At 43.7% G+C, this 20,956-nt stretch overlaps 2 protein-coding genes across 3 annotated transcripts; one reads left to right on the top strand and one right to left on the bottom strand.

Moving 5' to 3' along the window:
* Positions 1-21: 21 nt before the first annotated feature.
* ganc (glucosidase, alpha; neutral C) lies at positions 22-11,272 on the bottom strand. 2 transcript variants are annotated; one of them, XM_052086574.1, is made up of 23 exons: positions 11,124-11,272; positions 10,872-10,934; positions 10,327-10,429; positions 10,015-10,142; positions 9,613-9,792; positions 9,501-9,528; positions 9,369-9,429; positions 8,770-8,866; positions 7,848-8,019; positions 7,191-7,311; positions 6,820-7,055; positions 6,139-6,345; positions 5,445-5,588; positions 4,638-4,734; positions 4,470-4,571; positions 4,082-4,256; positions 3,929-3,997; positions 2,651-2,715; positions 2,484-2,560; positions 2,345-2,419; positions 1,127-1,240; positions 911-1,023; positions 22-839 (listed from the first exon to the last, which is right to left on the bottom strand). In XM_052086574.1, the coding sequence occupies exons 1-23, from the start codon at positions 11,150-11,152 to the stop codon at positions 623-625; spliced, it is 2,673 nt and encodes an 890-aa protein (XP_051942534.1). In that variant the 5' UTR covers positions 11,153-11,272; the 3' UTR covers positions 22-622. The 2 variants fall into 2 exon arrangements, with proteins under 2 accessions (XP_051942534.1, XP_051942535.1); XM_052086575.1 differs by having other exon boundaries at positions 9,507-9,528; positions 11,124-11,271.
* Positions 11,273-12,051: 779 nt separating this feature from the next.
* On the top strand, positions 12,052-20,804 carry LOC127615058 (transmembrane protein 87A-like). The gene is given in 22 exon segments (XM_052086585.1): positions 12,052-12,126; positions 12,129-12,176; positions 12,178-12,309; positions 12,879-12,936; positions 13,637-13,734; positions 13,808-13,924; positions 14,647-14,694; positions 15,465-15,506; positions 15,590-15,716; positions 15,789-15,850; positions 16,023-16,206; positions 16,955-17,054; positions 17,362-17,455; positions 17,808-17,881; positions 17,994-18,100; positions 18,223-18,281; positions 18,365-18,468; positions 18,562-18,641; positions 18,762-18,826; positions 18,943-18,995; positions 19,444-19,474; positions 19,558-20,804. Coding segments are annotated over 22 exon segments (1,785 nt in total). The 5' UTR covers positions 12,052-12,066; the 3' UTR covers positions 19,600-20,804.
* The last annotated feature ends 152 nt before the right edge of the window (positions 20,805-20,956 follow it).

Here is a 20,956-nt window from a genome sequence, read left to right as displayed (position 1 = left end):
TAGTTGTTTTTTTTTCTTCCCAAAGTTGCCACTTGGACTAAAGTCGCCAAGCTGGACACGCTGGCATCAATCCAAAGAACGGGTGCCCGATTGGCCCTGCGTGGCGGTGATGCAGCTTCCCCCTCGGAACGCTCAGAAAAAGTAAATTCAGCCAACATACATGCACAGAAATGGCACGTAACACACACATACTTTGTGCATGTGTGTATGTGTGTGTGTGTGTGTGGTGACCATTGGGGCCGACACACAATGGCGCGGTCGTCATTGGTGGGTGACACAAAGGCCAGCGGGCCATGCCGCAGGCCATCCAAAGCATGGCCGCTGGATGCCCTGCCTCAGCAGAAGGCATTCAAGCGCCTCTCAATTGGAGCTCAGCGTCGAGCGTTCTCAGCAAGAACCCGTTTGGAGCACGGCGGTCCTCCACCGCTCCGCCAGATTTCTTCCAAAAAAAAAGGCATCTAATACGTCTTTTATTGGAGCGACACACCCCTAACATCCATTTAATAAAGACAGCACAATTTTTCTTTTCATCTTAAGTATTTGATTTATTTTCGGAGCAATCTATAATTCAATTCAATCAATCAAATCTTCCAAATGGTCAGCCGTATGCTGTGACAGAAACTCAACATATCTGGATGTCCCAGTCGTCCTCGACGCCGAGTTCCAACTCGCCGACGGTGAGCGAGCGCCGCTCCGGGTTGTACTCATACTCCACTGAGACGCCCTCGGCCGCCCCCGATGTGTAGATCCGCACTGCTGACGGCTGGCCCCGCAATCCCAAGACCTCCACTGAGCTCACCGCGATGCCGCACTTGTAGCTTCCCGCTTCGCTGGCGGCGCTGCCGAGTGACAGGGTTGAGATGTCCGTGATGAATATAGAACAAAGAATGGGGTCGGAAGGAGAATTCACCGGCACTGCAGGCGTCCTGCCATCATGTGGAAGGAGCGTAGGCAGAACTCCCCCTTGTCACGGTACGAGAAGGTGTGGCCATCATCCAGGTACACCTCACCGTTGGCGACACCCTGTTGTAGATTGGACAGAAAGAAACGGAGGTTGCCGCAAAAAAACGCAGCTCTGAAACAAGCCGCCATGCTGCGACTGTCCAGTTCACTTTGCTCCTCTCACCTGAGCATCCAGAGCCACTGTCACGGCGAGCGGCGTCTTCTGGAGGTCGGCGGTGCAAGTCCCAACCGCTACGGCGCGGCACACCACCGTACCGCCTCGCTGGTACAGCGGAATCTGACGACATTGCATGAAATGCGCACGTTTGTTCACTCCAATGGTTAGGTAGCCCTTGGAAGTATTTACAGCAGTGGGTCCCCAAACTTTTTTCCTGTGAGGGCCACATAACTTTTCCCTTCTCTGATGGGGGGCCGGTGTCAGTTTCTAAGAAAAAGTGTGACGATCGTAGGGGAGCTTAAAAATTTTTGTTTTCCAGAAAGCCACGCATAACCAAATAACCCTTTCCAGGTTCTTAAAAGAAAAAAAGTCAGGAAACAAATAATAACATTCATTCATCTTCCAAGCCGCTTGATCCTCACTAGGGTTGCGGGGGCTGCTGGAGCCTATCCCAGCTGTCTTCGGGCAGTAGGCGGGGGACACCCTGAATCGGTTGCCAGCCAATCGCAGGGCACACAGAGACGAACAACCATTCGCAACCACACTCACACCTAGTGACAATTTAGAGCGTCCAATCAGCCTGCCACGCATGTTTTTGGAACGTGGGAGGAAACCGGAGCACCCGGAGAAAACCCACGCAGGCCCGGGGAGAACATGTAAGCTCCACACAGGGAGGCCGGAGCTGGAATCGAACCCGGTACCTCTGCACTGTGAAGCCCACGTGCTAACCACTGGACTACCGGGCCGCCCCCAAATAATAACACTATTAATGAAATAAATAATAACTAAATAACCCCCTCAGAGTTCTTCACAGAAAAAAAACAGGAAATAAATAATAACTAAATAAATCTCTCTGGGTTCTTCATAGAAAAAAAAGCCATGGAACATTATCTTAACAGATAAAAGTTCAGCTCAGTTGTCAGAGCAGAACCTCTCTGACACATATGAGCAGTCTCTTAAAGTTCTCGTGTTCCTTCCTTATAATCCTTTTGTAGGTTCCAGTAGGCTTGTAGACACCGCTGTTTGCAGTTAGGGGGGTTTTGGGGCGTTTTTAACACAGTGATGGGTCATTTTGACCCGAAGACAACAGGAGGGTTAGAGGGCCGGGCCAAATGCGCTGACGGGCCGTAGTTTGGGGGACACCCCCCCCCAAGATTTACAGTAAGGTAACATGACGTACGTCTGTCGTGCTAGCTGTTCGAGTCAAAGTTCAAAGTCATTTACCGTTTCCAAGGTTACAGGCAAACTCAGAGTCCCTCCCCCGTGGTGCACCTCTGCCGATTTCACATCGTACCAAAGCTAAAATACAGGAACAACCAATATATTCAACAGTTCTAACCTCTTGAATCAATATTTACGCTACCTGCTCCGCCCCGGGAAATATGACTTCCAGTTCCGCAACTCCGGATTCCGTGACGGGACACGCCATCAGTGCGTCTCCTGCGTTCAATATTCAGATAAATGAATAGAACAAATGTGGTCTGGGTTAAAAAAAAAAAAATTAAATAGCAAAATTTAACGTGACATTACCGATCATGTACTGGTGGTCCACACTGAAGATGCTCTTCTCCTCAGGGAACTCGAGCCACAGAGGCCTGAACATAAGGGGCACCACTTTAGGAACAACCGCAAAGGCAAATAAGATTCCATACATTTAAAATGATGCTGAAGACAGCTTGGGTAGATTCCAGCATGCCCTTGCGAGGATAAGCAATTTGGATAATGGATAGATGGACAGTCGGCATGGACTGATCAGGCCTGCAGGTGGCATCAACCACCACGCACAGAATGATTTTTGTGTGTGTGTGTGTGTGTGTGTGTGTGTGTTCCATTGGCTGGATCTTAGTTGTGGCTCACAAGCTGCAAAGGGATGTCTTGTTTGTTTGTCTACTTTGTTTTAGTGAAATGATTTTGCGGTTAAGTACTTTAATGACTTTTGTTTTTCGCGTTTCAGGATTGATTGTTTCGTGCTGACTGACTAGATGGTGATAAAGTGAATTATAGTTCGAAAAGTTTATATGATGGTGACGACTAACTTATGTCACGTCCCGGGGTTGCCAGCAGGGGGCGGGCTTTCTGCCCGCCGTTTACACACCTGTCACCCATTGCGGAGTAATTGCTCAGCCTTTATTTGGACGCTCTGGCAGTCTACTCACTGCCGGAGAATTCCACGCCGTGCCAAAATTTCTCTCGCCCAATTCCTACTCGTATTGATTCATTGCCTCTTAGCCTTGTGGCTGTTATTGCGCGTCGTTGTTCCTCTTGCGAGTGAAATTTATATTCATTATCTAATCTGACCCTCCTTGCTATCTTTTTCCGCAAGCGTTTTCTGTTCTTTTTATGTTATCCCTGGTCCCTATTTTGACCAGCGCTTTTTGTTATTCTCCCTGGCGGGTTATTTTGTGTTCGTTATTAAAGACTCCTTTTGTTATTTGACAAACCTCTTCTGTGTCTGCTATTTCGGGGATCCACTTCCTTATTCTGTTGTGCACGGAGCGATCATTCTATCGCTTCGGGCACAACGTGACAACTTATTTACAACTAACGCACAAAATGCTACTCAAAACATCACAGGTGTAGTTTTATTTACATTTCAGAACCAATTGATGAGCCCGTAACGCTCAACAGACTTGTTCAGCCTTAAAAAAAATGGATGGACCCAAAATGCCAATCAAAACAGAACCACTTGAAAGTGAACTAGTGTCTCTGTTCGAGAACTAAATGACTCCAAGTCTGTTGAATGCTAAAATACGGAGGAACAACCCAATAAAATGTTCGTATCATATCTAGCGAGCAGCAGACACCGACCTGAGTACGGGCAAGCCGTCGACGTGAGCCCGGTAGAAGACGGTGTACCAGTAAGGTAGCAAGCGGTACCTGAGAATCCAGACGCTTGTTATTTTGGAATTATTTCTTCAATGAGGCGAATGCAAGTCGAGGCAAAGGATCATGCTATCGTACCGTTCTTCGATGACACTTCGGATGGCGTCGGTCACATTTTTCTCAAACAGCCAGGGCTCCCGGCGCACTGTGTTCATCGACGAGTGACCTCGGAAGAAGGGCTGCAGGCAGGCGGCTTGGTACCAGCGGATCAGCAACTCGGGGCTCGGCTCCGGGATGAACCCACCGATGTCGGCTGAAAGCCGCAGGACAACACGGGACATGGATGGAAACGCCTAATCAAGGCTCCATCATTAGATCGATCACGTCAAGGTTCTGCTTATCTTCTGGTACCTTCCACGTAAGTGACTTCACGCATTATCTAATAGGACCTCCGTTTTCTAATCGTCTCAACTACCATTTTGTCAACGGAGAGCTGTTTACATTTTTTTATTTTTTTTGGACTCACCTCCGCAAAACGAGAGGGCCGTTACACACATGGACAGACACATGGGGATGGAGATCTTCAGGTACTCCCAAGTAGAGAGATTGTCGCCGGTCCACACGGCTGCTGCATGAGAAACACTCGGGGTTCAGGTTTGCGTTTCGCAACCGAATTCAAAGTTGATCCGCGTACCTAGTCTCTGAGTCCCGGCAAAGAAGGCCCGAGACAGGATGAAAGGTCTCTCGGTGCCACCGGAGCGGGTCACCAGGCTGTCCACTAATGCCATTTGCTTAGAGAGATGAAAGGATCACATCAAATTTTAAAGTGTGGTGCTGTACATGGATCAACCTTGCTTTCCTTTTAATTTAGAAAACACACTTAAAAAGTTACGCACGATTGTATTCGTTTTTTTAAATCTAATTTTTAAAATATATTTTAATTTGGTGAAATCGCAGGGGACCCATCTGTGAATAACTGCGATGATGCGAGCCCATAAAAATTTTTAAAAATTGTTTTAGCCCCGCCACACACTTAAATCACTTTTAAATGTAATAACAGTAAAACACGGTGCACACACTCATGTTAGCCACAGTTTATCTTCACATTCAAGACTAACATTAGAACTAATGAGGAACCAACATTAGCCTCCAGCGTTTGCTCCAACGTTAGCTTTAATGTTAGCTCTCCAATGTTAGCTCGCCAATGTTAGTTTCAACAACAGCGTCTATTGTTAGCTTCCGTTGTTATCTCTATCGTTGGAGCTAAGGAAGACCAATGTTAGCTTCTGATTTTTTTTTTTTGGCTCCAGCACGCCCCGCGACCTGAGAAAACGGATGGATGATTGATCCACGGATGGTTGTTGGCTCACTGATATTTACTGATGTGTATTACAATGTTTGCTAAGCGCTTCAGGCGTCATCACATTCTGCCAGTTTTTTTTTTTTTTTTTAGTTCAAACATTCCGGTCAAGTCAATATTTGTTCAAATACTACTTCTCACCTGGTAAAAGCTGTACATGTTATGCAAGTCGCGGTGTTCCCAGCCCCCATAATGAAGTGCATCTTTAGGCATCGTCAACTCGGGCCCGGAGAACACTGTGGGTTCGTTCATGTCAGCCCACACGTGCAACAATGGCGTTGAGCCCTGGGTCATGAAACACATCCCCCCCAAAAAAATCATAAAATGACCTTCATTTTATGAAACATTAACATATTAAATATTTGATGTTTGGCTTAGCGTTGCCAGCAATTACTACGACAAATTAGTGTGAAGAAATGGGACGAAAGACAGTCTTGACACTCCTGGTTAGATCGCGGTGGGCAACTGCGGTTGTTGAAGGCCGGTATCCGAGATGGGGTTTTTTTTCATGCCGCCTTAATCCGCCTGATTCAAATGATCAAGATTGCTATTCAGCTTCTGAAGAGCTTGCTGATGACTAATACTGTACGTCGTCATTACATTACGTCAACATATGAGGTCTTATTGGCAATGAAGTTATGTGGATGAAAAGCCCTCATCGAGGGTTTTAATTTGATATATGGCCAAATTGGTTGTCAGAAGTGGGGCAAAAGATCCTCTTTTTCACACCAATGGTATCACATCATCATCATACGAGGTCTTAATTGACGAGATAGGTGCCCAGGTTGAAAGCTTAAATGTGATTCGTGGGACGAAAGATCATTTTCACACTAACCTTGTACCGATCCAGGGAAAAGCACTTGCCGTACCAGGCCCGGGTACGCGGGTTGCTAAAGTCCGGATAATGCGAGTCGCCCGCCCAGGACGTGCCCGTGAATGTCTGCCCCTGTCTGTCCATGACGAAAAGCTCTCCGTCTAGCCCCTCGCGGTACAGCGACCACTCGGGATCGATCATGATAGGCGGATTAATGATAACCACCAACTGAAATCAGAAGACAAAATGGCTGGGTTGAGTAGAAAAAACCTTCGAACTAAAGAATAAAACGGGACATAAGAAGGATTTCACATGAACGAGGACGAGGTCTTTGGACTCAAGACTCTGGGACTTTGTAACAACAGAATAGAACTAAGTAATCGGATTTGGGACTAGTGCTAAAGATTCAGATATGACCAAGACTATATATACTTAGGTCTGAAGACTAAGATTTAGAACAAAAGGCTAAGGAGGGGTCTAGCAACTATACAAGACTGACAGACTAGGACAAAGGGCTAAAGACTATATATACTAAGGTCTGAAGACTAAGATTTAGAACAAAAGGCTAAGGAGGGGTCTAGCAATTATACAAGACTGACAGACTAGGACAAAGGGCTAAAGACTGGGACGTGGTACTCAAAACTCAGAAAGGCCAATAAAATATAATGACAGAGAACTAAAGACAGAACACAGGTGCCGGACCTTCCTGTTCTTCTGCTCCAGCTGGCGCTGCAGCCTAGCCGGGTCAGGAAACAGTTCGGGGTTCCAGGTGAAGAAGCGCTTCCCGCGCGTGTGTTCAATATCCAGCCACATGACATCGTACGGGATGCGGTGGTGGTCAAACTTGTCGTCCACCTCTGCCACGGCCTCTTGGGTGTCATCGTCCCAGCGCGAATGGTGGTAACCCAGGGAGAACAGAGGCGGGAGGGCATGGTACCCTGGAGGGAGTATCAGGCTGTGTCATTCACTAGAGAGAGACTTTTTTTGGGGGGGGGGGGGGGCAGGGTGTCTGCTTTATGGCTGTGACGTTTACATCTAGGAAAACGGCGGGTGTGATCTGTCGCTTCACATACCCGTCAGCTCAGCGTACTGGCGGTACATCTGTGCCGGACTCGGGCCCAGCAGAACCATGCAGTCTATCACGCCGCTCTCGGAGAGCCAGTGGATGTCGGTGTGGGGCGGCAGGCTGTCTTCCTGGTGGAAGTCCCCCACCCCACCCCCAAAAAAAAGAGAATTATCCATCAGAACATCTTTGAGACAGCACTGAGCAAGACTTAATTGCTTTTGCAAGAGGACTACCACCAAAACAGAACTATGATTTTTCACCAAAAACTGGGACTGGATAATAAAGACTCGGGTACACTGAAAAACAACACTCAAGACTTAGAGCGACGGAACTCAGAACTACATACTTAGGAGCAAAGACTAGGACATCAAGACTAAGACAGTCCAAAAGGGAATAAGGACTAGGGACATAGAACAAAAAAAAAATAAAGTTGGACTTTTTCCTAAAAACTAAAACAGCACGAATGACTACGATAGTACTCATGACCAAAACTGGACTATGACTAAGATGAGGATTTTTGGACTAAAGACTAGGATTTCGGACAGGAGGATAAAACAAGACGACGGTCTCCGAACTTACATCTAAAGAGGATTCAGAACCAGAAACAGCTAGAGGACCAGGAACTCGGACTACAGACGAAAATCTTGGATTGGATCAGCAGTACCTGGCTGTAGTTGACATGCACAAACGAGTCCGAGGCATTGAGCCAAAAGACTCCCAGAGTTCGGTCCTGCTTGTGAGCCACCGCGAACGGGACGCTGCCATATATGCCCAGATGGCTGTTCATCTCGCAGGCGAACACGTCCAGGTTGTACAGTCGGTACGGTTCGTCATTTCTGCAGGGGGTTGGGGGGTTAGGGGGGACAATGGAGCAAACACTTGATTGATGATCCCGCTTTTTTAGGGCAGCTGGTCCAACGTGATTGTTGAAAATTTGATCTGACCATAGGCAAACTATTTATTTGGGGGTTACTCTCGGAAAAGTCAGAGTGAAAGAATGACAAATCCTACATGTCAAAACAAATCCAATGAGGCAAGAACAGGACAGAATGTCGGGGAGAAGGATTTATTTGTCACGTTGTGCCCGAAGCGATTGAATTATTGCTTCGTGCACAACAAAATAACTGAAAGGTGAATCCCCGAAATAGCAGACATAAAAGAGATTTTGTCAGAGAACAAAAGAAGTCTTTAATGACGAACACAAAATACCCGACAGGGAGAATAACAAAAAAAGCTGGTCAAAATAAGGACCAGGGATAGAATAAAGGGAACAACAGAAAACGCTTGCGGAAAACAAATGGCAAGGAAGGTCTGATTAGACGATTATATAAATTTCGTACGTAATAGGAATAATGGCGCGTAATAACAGCCACAAGGCTAAGAGGCAACAAATAATCCAAATAGTAATTTGAGCCAGAGAATATTGGCGCGGCGTGGAATTCTCCGGCAGTGAGTAGACTGCCAGAGCGTCCAAATAAAGGCTGAGCAATTACTCCCAAATGGGTGACAGGTGTGTAAACGGCGGGCAGAAAGCCCGCCCCCTGCTGGCAAACACGGGAGGTGACATTATTTCGTTATTCACCGACCTGGTGTCTGCCAAGCGGAGAGTGTCGGGGTGTTCTGGCACCCCAAACACATTCTGGAATCCATGGAGACGCAAGTCAGCGCCAATGCTACTGGGTCCTGCGCAGTAAAACACACGGCAGCGCACTTAGCTTCTTCAACTTCGTCAGTATTAAGAAACCAAGAAAACATTCATTACGTATCCATCCATTCAATTTCTGATCCGCTTTATCCTCATGAGGGTCGCGGGGGGCGGAGCCTATACCAGCTGTCTTCAGACAGTAGGCGGGGTACAGTCTGCCGTACATGTTTTTTTTTTTTTGGAATGTGGGTGAAACCGGAGTACCCCGAGAAATCCCACGTAGGCACGGGGAGAACATGCAAACTCTACACACCCACGCCGGAGCCCGAATGGAACCCACGGCGTCTGCGCTGCGTCTGCACTCCATTCAACCATGTTTATTCAATTAACGTCAAACACAACAGTGCAAATTTGAAAAACGTCAAGACAAGTATCCAAATATTTGCACTGCCGTTTTTTTCGTCTCCAGGAACACCTTTTATAATTATTCCCTAATGATATCATGTCATCATTAGCATGAGGACTGTGGTGAACCCAAACCGTTGGCTTTGATGTCCACAAAGGTCCTGAATGTCTCTCTCCACAGGTTGTCTTCTTCCGGCTGTGAGGAAAAAAGGGAGACAATCATTATAAAAGAATCATAAAGCAATTGGTTGTTGTTGCGTGTCCTACACTGACGTCTTTTTTTTCTTCCTTGTCCCTGGAAAAAAAAAAAAAAAAGAAATTGTCTATAATATTTAATACTGTACCTCAATGTTACACGCCATGTAAATGAGACACTCACTCCAAGGGACATTCTCGCAGATTCTCAAACCACAGCTTGCTTTCCGCATTGAAGGTCACCAACTCTTGGTCCTCGCACAGGAGCACCATGCGGAAAGGTTGGCGCCACACGCGACAACTGTAAAGCCCCGAGGCCCAGGCGAGCATCACTGAGTCATCCTGCTGCTGCTCCAGTCTCACCCTGCCCAGGACATCAATAGAAGACTAGATAAGTTCACGGACTTGTAGGATACCAACAAATAGGTATGCGATAATATCAAATTGATGTAACGTCAAAAAGGCACGTGAGCGAGTATGTGGTGACAAGCATCTTGGTTTTTAATCTTTAAATCGGACCAATTTTAAAAGCGGGTCTATTCTGAGGCCGCCGCATATGATGAGTCTCTGTGAGCCCAGGCCTCACTTTTCACACTGCGGCTCCTTGGTGAGCACATCCTGGACCCTGTAGCGCGATTTGATGGGAAGCAGTTCGTCGATGACAATCCTGATTATGTTGTTTTTGCAGGGCGACAGGCACACAAGCAGTTTGCTCTGTAGGGAAAATAAACAAGCAAAAAAAAAAAAAAGTCAAATATTGATGGGCTACATTCCTTCACTGTTGCGAAATGACGGAGCTTTTGCTGAGCTCACACACTCCAGGTGCAACATGAGTTGGGCTATTTCTTTTTTTTTTTTAATTTATGCTAGATTTTTTGAAAGATGGTGGATTTCATACCTCTAAGTGTGGTTCCAACAACTCGAAGTGGACTCCTTTTTCACTGAGGAAAATTGTATGGAAAAGGGCCTCATACTGCATTGTGGGACCCTTCATCTGCCGTCTAGCAAAAATTACGAGTGACATGAGATTTATTGTATGAAATGTAAATTAAAAACAGACTGATTAGTCTGTATTATAATATTTCAAAAAAGAACTAAAATAAAACAGCAAAAACCATGTTAGTACAATATAAATAAACATAAAAATATATTTTTTTACAACCTCAAACAAATTAAAACCAGAAATGTTTATGTTCACATTCCATTAGTTGAAAAGTAAATGCGGTGAAATTTAAAAAATGACGTGTGTGTTAATACGTTTTATGTTGAACAAAAAAATCTGTTATTCAATACATATTTCCATTGTTACACTGTAAAAAAAAAATCGGTGAACGCAGAATTTCAAGGCAGCAAAGGTGGATAAAGTTTGAATTAGGTAAGTCAACAAAATGTGCAAATTCAATGCAAATAAATACAATTTAGAACCATGATGAAGTGACACACCTGTAAAAGGCGACCTGCCCACTTTTCTTATACTTGTGCTTGCCATCACCACCAGGCACACCACTGTGGAACACCAATAACAAAAACCCAATGTACATACAGTATACACAATAATTATATACTGTATATAGTAATGTAATTTGAATAATATGCAGAACGTGTCATTGTAGGACGCCCGTAAATTTTTATTTACCAAAAAATAAACCAACCAACCAATTAAACATACTAATAGTAAAAAGTCAAAATGATTACCCCGGAATGGGCTGTTTCACGTCCACCATGTCGAACACAGAAGAAGAGCAAAAGATGTAGGTGACACAGCTTCCCGTCAGATCAACACGAAAGAGTGACCCGCAAGTTCACGTGTGTGATATTTTTATACTGCAAGATTTGAAACCGTCAAGCTAAACTATCACGACTCGTCACTCAATTTCTGGTTTTGTATTTCAAAACAAGAGCTAATCTGTAGGTTTGTTTTTTTTTTTTTACATTTCAAGTGAACGTGTCATGACTACTGTTGGCGACTTAATTATACCTTAGATACAACTACAGTGGTGCCTTAAAATATCAGTTTAATGAGTTCTGTGAACGTGATACCAAAAAAATGCAAATAATCTGCTTCACTCCACCCAAACATTAAATGTTGTTTTTCGTTTTTAATAAGGAAAAATAGCTCTGTATAATATATTTTAAAACAAAACATGAACTCATAATATAATTCAATTGGGCACTGAACACTATGTGCAATGATTCAGTGCTGCGATCCAATTCATTGGACTTCCTTCCTTGACTACCAATTTAGTACTGTTATTTAGTACAGTTAACCCCTGCGAATCGTGTTTCGGACCACGTCTGTGTTCAACACCCATTGATCCACCGTTCCCTGATTTAAAAAAAATTAAATACTGTACATTTCTTATGTGTGTGTGCATCCAATACGCAAGGGGCTGGCAGAGTGATATCGGAGCGCTAACAGCAATAGACCGATCATCCCTGTTACTTCCGATTAGGCTGCCTTACGCAGGCACTTCCAAATATAGGCAAGCTATCGTTGGGAAAACCAAAGTGCAGCCAAAGACATATACCAGATTGAAATTTTAGCAGTATGTGACTACTTTTTCTATCTAATGCATAATGGTAATGTTCATAATGATGATGTCCGACATATTAATGTACTGAGTGTACCGACCGGTAAATGCAGCTCTTCTTTATTCGTCATCTGTCGCCCTCTAGTGTGAAGACATTTGACGACACTATAACATGTCACCTATCCGGATCCGCGACGGGGGAGGAGGCGGATGCTTCCGCGCAGAAACTCGAAGACACCAAGATGCCAAGCAACGCAGAGTGGTCGTTGCGCCTTTTCTTGTTTCTCGCAGCGGCTTTAAGTCCTGGCAAAACGGCCGAGGTGTCCGTGTGGAACGTGGACGTCAACTCGGTCAGTGTCCCCGTTTTTGCTTGCCGCGTTTTGCCGAAGAGTTTAAAAAAAGCGCTGTTAGCTGTTAGCTAGCTCGGCAGCTAGTTAGCCGGCTGGCTGTCTGACTGTCAAAACAAACTGACGTATTTAAAGCAATTTGAGTACTTATTCGAGATCCTCGATACTGTGTAATAGTACACTGTTGTGATAAAGAAAAGGCGCTGGTTAAAAGAACTTTATATGTAGAGCTTTATTTATATAGTACATTGAGAGTACATGTAAAGCGGTTCAGGTGAATTGTGGATGGATATCATTCACAAGGCACACAAGCAAAGACACACCGAAAAGCAAGAACAAATACAACATTCAGAAGCAGAGCGGAGGAAACGCATTTACTACAATTACCATACATTGACAACATTAAACATATTGACAGACAACGTAAACATTTAAAGGTAAGGTGAATAAATAAAACAACTTTTCTAAAATTACAACAACAAAAAACGTAAAAAAAATACTGATACAGGATTTCTTGAAAAATACTGCTACTTAGTAGAAGGGAAACAGTTAACTGAATTGTTTGTTTTCAGACACAGCATGCCGTCTTCCGGAAGACGCTGTACGCCAACACCACTGTCTTCATGAAATGTGAGTAGTGATGCAGGTTTAAAGTTTCACAATTGACACTTCTCTGTGAAAGCAGCTGTCCAACGACGACTCATTGAATAATTTGATAAGGGGAAAAAGGTTGAACCAAATTCTCTACTCAAAGCTTTTGCAAGGTTAATTTTTGCATGTGGATTAATTTTACTGCGGTAGCAAACACCCCATTGTGGAATTAATTCAAGAATTAGTTGGCGCGATGGCAGTGAGTAAGGAGGAGTCCATAAAAGACTCACAATGTCTGAATTAACTCATTCAGTACCAGCCAATTCTGGACCAAGTCTGAAAAGACGTTTAAAAACGTCTTTGGGAGTTAATAATACAGTATCCTTTGCCGAACATGAACACATTGTAACGCTACTTACTGCAAGTGGTGTAGAATAGTTTCAATCGCTGACACCCACGTGACTCACCAGGCTCGGCCCCACCTTTCACAGCCGTTCACCCATGAAGTTACAGACACTAGTTAATAAAAATGGGATAAACAGTAGAACAGATGATTCTAAAAGTATACAGTAACCGCAGCACCATTTGTTTGGTAAAGTTCAGCGCAAGTAACCCCATTATTGCCTTCAAATCTCCCTGACAAATAAACTTGATTTCATCAATTAAAAACAATTTAGTCACCTAGCCCTGATATTACAATTGTGTTCTTTTTTTTTTTTGGTTGCTCTCTCTCCGACAGTCCAGGGTGACATCAGCGCATGTGATCAAAACCTGGCCTTCAACATCAGCTGGTACTTGCGTTCTTCCCTGTGCTATAACGAGATCTTCAACACGCCCGTAAGTACTGCACCATATCTTTTACTCGTTGGGCACCCATGCCACCTTTCTCAGAGTGTGTCTTCCACCACAGGACAGCAAGGCCATCAATATGTTCGCCATGGAGCACATGCTCAAGGAGGACTGGAGCGGCTTCTACAGTCAGGGCTACGTCTACTTTGAGAACTGCTCGGCTCTCTTCTTGCCCAAGGTCGGTGCCGAGAATATGCCAAGCAGCGTTTCAATTTATTACCAGGTTCATCAATCGTCGCGTGAAGAATTGATTTCATTTTCCCTATTTATTTTCTTTTGTGTTGCGAACAGAACATTTGACATGCGACTGTTGTGTGGTTGGCAAAACGCCGCTCATTTGATTACAGGCAGCAGTTTGTTAGATTACATGCAACGAATATTTCAATGTAGACGGTCGCAGACACAGCCAGTGTTTTGAAAAAGGAACAACAGTCATTTATCTTGATTTGTGGCTTCAACAGAAAACATGTGTCATGCAAAAAAAATAATAAACTGCAAATAGTATATACTGTATATAAATAAAATGTATTATTATTATTATTATTATTATTATTATTATTATATCAATGTAAGCACACTGTCAGCTGGTCCAGAATGCCGCTGCTCGCCTCTTGACTGGTACTTGTAAGAGGGAGCACATAACTCCTACTCTAGCATCCCTTCAGTGGCTCCCCATTCATTCTTCATTTCTGTTGCTGGTCCCTCTCTCTGTTTTGATTTGTTCTTGGTTTTACTGTTTGGTGCTTTCTACCGCCTTTATTACTGATTTGTCTTACTGTTTATTGTGCATGTTAAATGGCTCCATGTACAGCACTTTGTATGCAGCCATGGCTGTTTGAAAGTGCTCTAGAAGTACCGTTGACTTGACTTGACACTGTCCTTCATGTCCCTCCCATCAAGGTGTACTATGCAGATTTTAATCCATATCAACCACTGTCCAGCCCAAAGGTAAATCCTCTTCCTTCGTGATTTAATCTAAAATAGGGGTGTCCAAACTTTTTGCCAAGGGGGCCAGATTTTATGTGGTAAAATGTCGGGGGGCCGACCTTGGCTGACATTCTTTACATTGAACAACAATATTGTTCAACAAATTTTAGTAAGCCAGTCTGTTTCACATTTCCATTTTTATTTTAATTTCAACAATCTTAAGAATTTCTTTTGGTTCATTTGAAACAGGTATATCACATGCAACTGCTTATTCACTTGACTTTTTCTTAAACAGAAGTCTCCTGAGTGCAAATTGATTGATTTGAAACATAAAATGTATCACCATGACTTTTAAATAGTCACAAAACCTTTAACTCAAACAACAGGGAAATGAACAAGCAATACACATATCCACAACTGCAAGGATCATTTGAAATAAGGCATATCAGTCAATATAAACACGGAGTGATGTCTTGTTAACTCGTGAGTGATGCCCTCTAGTGTCTAAATGCTATTACTCATTTAGTGAATGCTATTACTCATTTAGCCACTAGAGGGAAGCAGTACTCTATGAAACATCACTCACCAGTCTACAAGACCTCAGTCAATGCAACACGTGTTCCATTGCGCCCAACCTGCGGGCCAGACGGCACTGATTTTATGACGGGGGCCGAGGGCCGGATGAAATTCGACCGCGGGCCGGATTTGGCCCCCGGGTCGGACTTTGGACATGCCTGATCTAAAATAACAGTCTGCGTTTTAAAAATTGATCTTCAATTTTCCACATTCAGAGCGACGCATCCAATCAGAGCTTTGTTTGGCCCGACAAGCCGGTAAGAAACGTTCTCGCACGTGCCTCTTTGTCGCGTGTCACTTCCTGTGTCCAAAATGATGTCATTTTTTGCGATCGCGGCAGGACTTGGGCGCCGTTGCCAAGGCGTGGGGGGACAGCCCGTACTTGTTCATCGTCAAGGTGCAGCCGCTCTTACGCGGCGTTGAGGAGGAGGACTTTGCGGCCGAGCAGCTCAACTTTGCTTTCACCAGTGAGGAGGATGACGCGGCCTGACCTTGAAAAATAACAACAAGAAAAAAATACATGTTTTCATTTTGCACAGTGAAAGTGGAGATGAAGGGACCACATGACTACTCCTCACCAGCCGACTGGCCCCAGATGATGGTATGGACTTAAACAGTTTAACGCTCTATCTCCAAAAATAAGACAAAAAAAAGTTTTCAGCCTTTGTGCATGTTTACAGCAATTATCGTAAACATGTATGATGTATTTAGAAACACATCTCTGAAATTTATTTTTCATGGTCTTGAAAAGTGTATTTGGGTGTCTTTGGCAGTTCTTCATGGTCATGTGCATCGTCTACGTGCTCTTCGGCGCCCTCTGGCTCTTTTGGTGCGCTTGCTACTGGCGAGACCTGCTCAGGGTCCAGTTCTGGATCGGAGGAGTCATTATCCTGGGCATGCTGGAGAAGGCCGTCTTCTACTCCGAGTACCAGAACATCCGCTACCGAGGAGACTATGGTTTGTTTGTTTTTCATATCGAGCCTTTTCTTATTAGGAACACAATTCGCACACCACCACCAAACAAAAATGTCACAAAAAGTGAATATACAGACAATTCTACTATGTACTTTCTGACACCTTGTGGAAGAGCGTTGTATTGTTCTGCCTGCCGCATCACACATCAATACAGTGATTATAAAAAGTCTACACACCCCTGTTCAAATGCTAGGTTTTTGTGATTTCAAAACAATTAGACCAAGATAAATCATTTCAAAACAGTTTTGTTTTTTTTTGGTTTTTTTTTACCATTGACCTATAACATGTACAACTTAATTCAAAAACTTGAAAAAAGTTTGGAAAAACATCTGAGCTAATGAAATTGCATAAGTGCACACACCCTCTTGGGGTTCGTGTTCAGAATTAGCGATTGACATTCAATTGGGGTGAACATGTTTCGTGTAACATGAAACACAAAAATGTCTTAAGGACCCATGCCTGAAATTGAACAAGAATTTGGTAATTTTGGTTTGAAAAAGATTTTCAGAGAGAATTTATGGCCCAAATGAGCCCCCGATCAAAAGCAGGTCTCCTAGACAGACTCGAAATTGCCAAGTTGCCAAATTGCTTTTTTTGGGGAGGTGTGAGGGGCGTTACGTCATCTCATGTGGATGGAGCATGGCCTGAAAGTTTGATGATCAATTTGAGGATTTATCTTGTGGGGGGGGCACTCACTGCTGACAAGTGTTCTAATGTTTCCCTGTTTCAGTTGAGGGTGCCGTGATATTTGCCGAGCTGCTGTCTGCGCTGAAGCGATCTCTGGCTCGCATCCTGGTGCTCATCGTCAGCCTGGGTTACGGTATCGTCAAGTAAGATTCGGACAACAACAACGATGTGACAACCCCAACGGTGTTATTATTGACGTCTTTGTCAATTAAAATTGATTGGGGCAATTCTGATATTAAACTAACAAATCTAGTAGAATCATTTACAGTACATTTATTTTAGAGTTGAGTTTATGCTCACAAGTTTGTTTTTATTTTGCACTATGGACACGATTCATTGACCTGACTCTTGTATCAGCAAAAAAATAATAATACTAATACCGGTAATGAGCTAACCACATAACCAGCTAATGACTACGTATCAAAGTTTGTATATTTGCATCTCGTTCAGGCCCAGGTTGGGTACCACGGTGCACCGGCTGGCCGCTGTTGGGTTGCTTTACCTGCTTTTCTCATCTGTGGAAGGTGTGCTCAGGGTGACAGGCGTAAGTTTCCAAACTTCATTTGTGTACGGTACATAATTTCAGTCCCACGGAATGTCGACTTACAGTCCAGAAACGATCAAATCGGAATTCCGGATTTATATTTTCCAAATTGTGTTATTATCTACGTCAAAAGGATGCTTTTGGTTCCTATCCTTGGGACATAATTTATTTGGTTTCTTTTCCGGCAAGTGATGGCTGGACTACATTTTAATTCAGCATGTCAAAAGTTGAGCAGAGCTGCGTTCTTATTGGCTGCATAAATTCACATTAGCTGCTGATAATGTCTCCTTTTAATTTCTTTTTTTTTTGTGTATTTTAGTCTTGTTGGTACAAAATGATCTTCTCTCTCCAGGGTTTCTACGGCACGGTGGCTCTGGTTGCCAACCTCAGTCTCTCCCTCATTGACTCCTGTGTCATGTGGTGGATATCCTCCCATCAAAACCCAAAAGCGGGTCCACGCTCAACATGAATATTGATGATGTTTCGTTTTTTTTTTTCCCCTCCCCCAATGCCCTCCTTAACTTTCGTCCATCCACATCTTCATCAGCCTGTCGCAAACCACTCGTCTGCTGAAGCTGCGCCGGAATGTGGTCAAGCTCTCTTTGTACCAGCACTTTACCAATACGCTCATCTTCTCGATGCTGGGTGAGGCACAACCTGCGTTGACATTTGCCAGCAATACAAACACTCTGGAACAGTATTTAAATATTTTAAAAAATGTTAAACGCTTTCATGTCTCACCTGCTTCTGTCCTAATGTGTCCCCAGCCTCCATCATTTTCATTATCTGGACCACAAAAGTCTTCAAGTTGGTGGACTGTCAGAAGGTGCGTATTAGTCCTCCGAACTGGTGTTGTTGTTATTTTTTTGGGGAACATTCTAGAATCGCAAATAATCTGTCGCCTTCCAGAGTTGGAGGGATTTATGGGTGGACGACGCCTTTTGGCGTCTGCTCTTCTCCACTATCCTGCTCGTCATCATGGTGCTGCTGCGGCCCTCCGCCAACAACCAGAGGTCCCAGTCGCCGACAATCTCCGTTCCTTACGATCGGACGAAATCTCATCATCATCATCATCGTGCCTTTTTGTTCCGCTTACTTCCCCGCAGGTTCTCCCACTCGCCTCTGATCGACGATGAGGATGAAGACGAGGAGGACGTCAAAGAGCCCATGTTGAACGAAGCCTTTGGTAAGAGCTACACAGCTGCAACGCAATGCATTCGCTTGTGGTGGAAAAGTGTATTTAATTGAGTCGTTTAATCAAAAATGTTGTTTGCTTTTTTTTTTTTTTCTTCCTGACTGTCCAAAGAGGGGATGAAAATGAGAGGATCTAAACCAGATGCCAACGGCTCTCAGAAGCTCTTGAGTAAAGAGGTACAGTACTGTCATGCAGCTGTTTTGAAAGCACTATATATATCTCAAGATGTATATGGCACATTTTTTGATCTGTTTTTTAAAACTTTTTGGGGGGGTTGTATTTTCAACACTAGGATGAAGACCTGAAATGGGTTGAGGAGAACATCCCAACAACGGTTGCTGATGTGTAAGTTACATGCACCGTGCAAGCCCTTGATTGTGGAAAAGTGACTTTAGTGACGTGAATAGAAAAACAAGAGTACCGGTAATAGATGCCCCCCACCTCCCTCCCCAAAAACATATTTCATTGGCTATATTAATAGTTGAAACCCTAAATGGCAAGTATCGACACCAGGTGTTGGTATGAAGGCTGCTGATATCATTCATTGATGGTTAAGACAAAAAAATAATTAATCTGACATTGAGTCCTCCTTTGGGGTAGGTGGCGCTATTCTATGGCAATTTGATACATCAGTGAACCATCACCTGCGCCAGAAAGATTGGTCTCTGTCCACAAGTTGTTTTTTTGTGGTTTTGATAAATGACATTTTAAATATCGAAAGTACGAGCGGTATCGGTGAGTGAAAACCGAACAAAATGGCTGCCTTTTGATTTTTCGCTCGTTCTGTCTGCAGAGCTCTCCCCGCAATGCTGGATGAGGAGGAGGTAATGAGCATCCCAGAATTCCCTCTCTGCTCCTGTTATTTCCCTGCGTTGACATCACTCACCACTCTGAGTTGTTCTTGCAGGAAATTCTGAAAACCAAGATGGAGCGATCCAAAATGGAGTGACTACCGGAGGACATGGGTAACTCCAAAGTGACCCAGAGCGGCCTGGGGGCAGGGGAGAGCCATCTGGAATGTGTCGGTGCGTACGTGACTTGGCTCCACAGTCGTCACCCACGTTCCAACCATCCCCTACCCGCAAAAAAATAAATAGATAAGGTGGAGGGGAAAACACATAAGATTCGATGACTGTATATCCAGTGCAAATGAGCCAATGATGTTTCCCGCCATTTTATAAATATTTGATACGGGCTAACTGAAGGAAGCAATGTTTAAATAAGTAAATATAGCGAGACCTGCACTATAGTACACACAAGTAATCGGCTACTGTCTTTGCATACTTGAAGCATATCAATGAAATCAGAGGGCGATCTATCCACCGATGCTCCCTCGAGAGAATGTCAGCCGTTTATTTGATATCCTGCCAATGTCCGTGTACTAGTATGCTCTTTCGTCCCCAGAAATAATAACGCGACGACTAGTACCAGTGAAACGCTGCAGGTTAATTCGTAGAACTGTTTGGCGTCACTACTAGTACTGGTAGCATGCAGTTTTTGACTAGTGCACAAATTTGCGTACTCGTATGTGGACCTGAAAATGGATGTCAACGATATCAAATGAGTGGCTATCATGGATTTTCATGACATAGTGAAACTCCACTCACACTCTCACAAAAAAAAAGGAAAATATGTTTCACGTCTTCTGTCTTTTTAAAGGATCTAAAGGTACTCAAATCCAGATGTACTGCATACAATGTTACTTTTTAATTTCGCACCTCACCATTATTCTAAAGTATGACATTGAGGTTTTGAATTAATTAATGAATGGTATTTATTTTGGTTGGATAAATAGTGCAGAAAAAAAATCATTTTAAAACCTCAATTACCCCCCCCCCCCAAAAAAAAAGAATCGCTGAAGCACCAAGCTTATTCTTACCTATACTCTACTGTACCATGAATCACCTAGAATTTCAGTAGAGAAAAATAAGTAAGAATCATCATTTTCTGTTCTGTGTCTGACCCAATCACATCACTGTGCAATCTACTGACGTGTCTATGTGTGTGTATCACAAATGACTTAATTTATGCTTACTCGTCCTTGTTCAAATCATCTATTTTTGTCTAAAATCTTGTAACTTTCTGGATTGCGCTCTATGTAATGTCAAGCAGTAAATGTCCAGCTAATAAAATTTTTATTGAAAGACCTGTGAAGGTGTGAGTCCATTTTTTGATGTCCGCACTTAACTCTCCTTCATGGGTTGTGGAATTAATTCTAAATTGTAGCACTGTTCTGAATTCTCTTCACATGCCGGATGAAATTGTCTCACTTGTGCTAAGTGATGTTAATTGTGTACTTTGGATTT

The sequence above is a fragment of the Hippocampus zosterae genome, chromosome 14 (genome assembly GCF_025434085.1).
Source record: "Hippocampus zosterae strain Florida chromosome 14, ASM2543408v3, whole genome shotgun sequence".
Classification (NCBI taxonomy): Eukaryota; Metazoa; Chordata; class Actinopteri; order Syngnathiformes; family Syngnathidae; genus Hippocampus; species Hippocampus zosterae.
This window is presented reverse-complemented; position numbering and strand designations above follow the sequence as displayed.

Coding starts and splice junctions, on each gene's coding strand:
- ganc (XM_052086574.1), bottom strand. CDS start 11,152: ATGGTGGACGTGAAACAGCCCATTCCGGG. Junction 10,143..10,326: donor TGTTGGAACCACACTTAGAG/GTATGAAATCCA, acceptor TTTTCCCTACAG/AGCAAACTGCTTGTGTGCCT. Junction 8,020..8,769: donor CTCCGCTTGGCAGACACCAG/GTCGGTGAATAA, acceptor AACCCCCTGCAG/AAATGACGAACCGTACCGAC.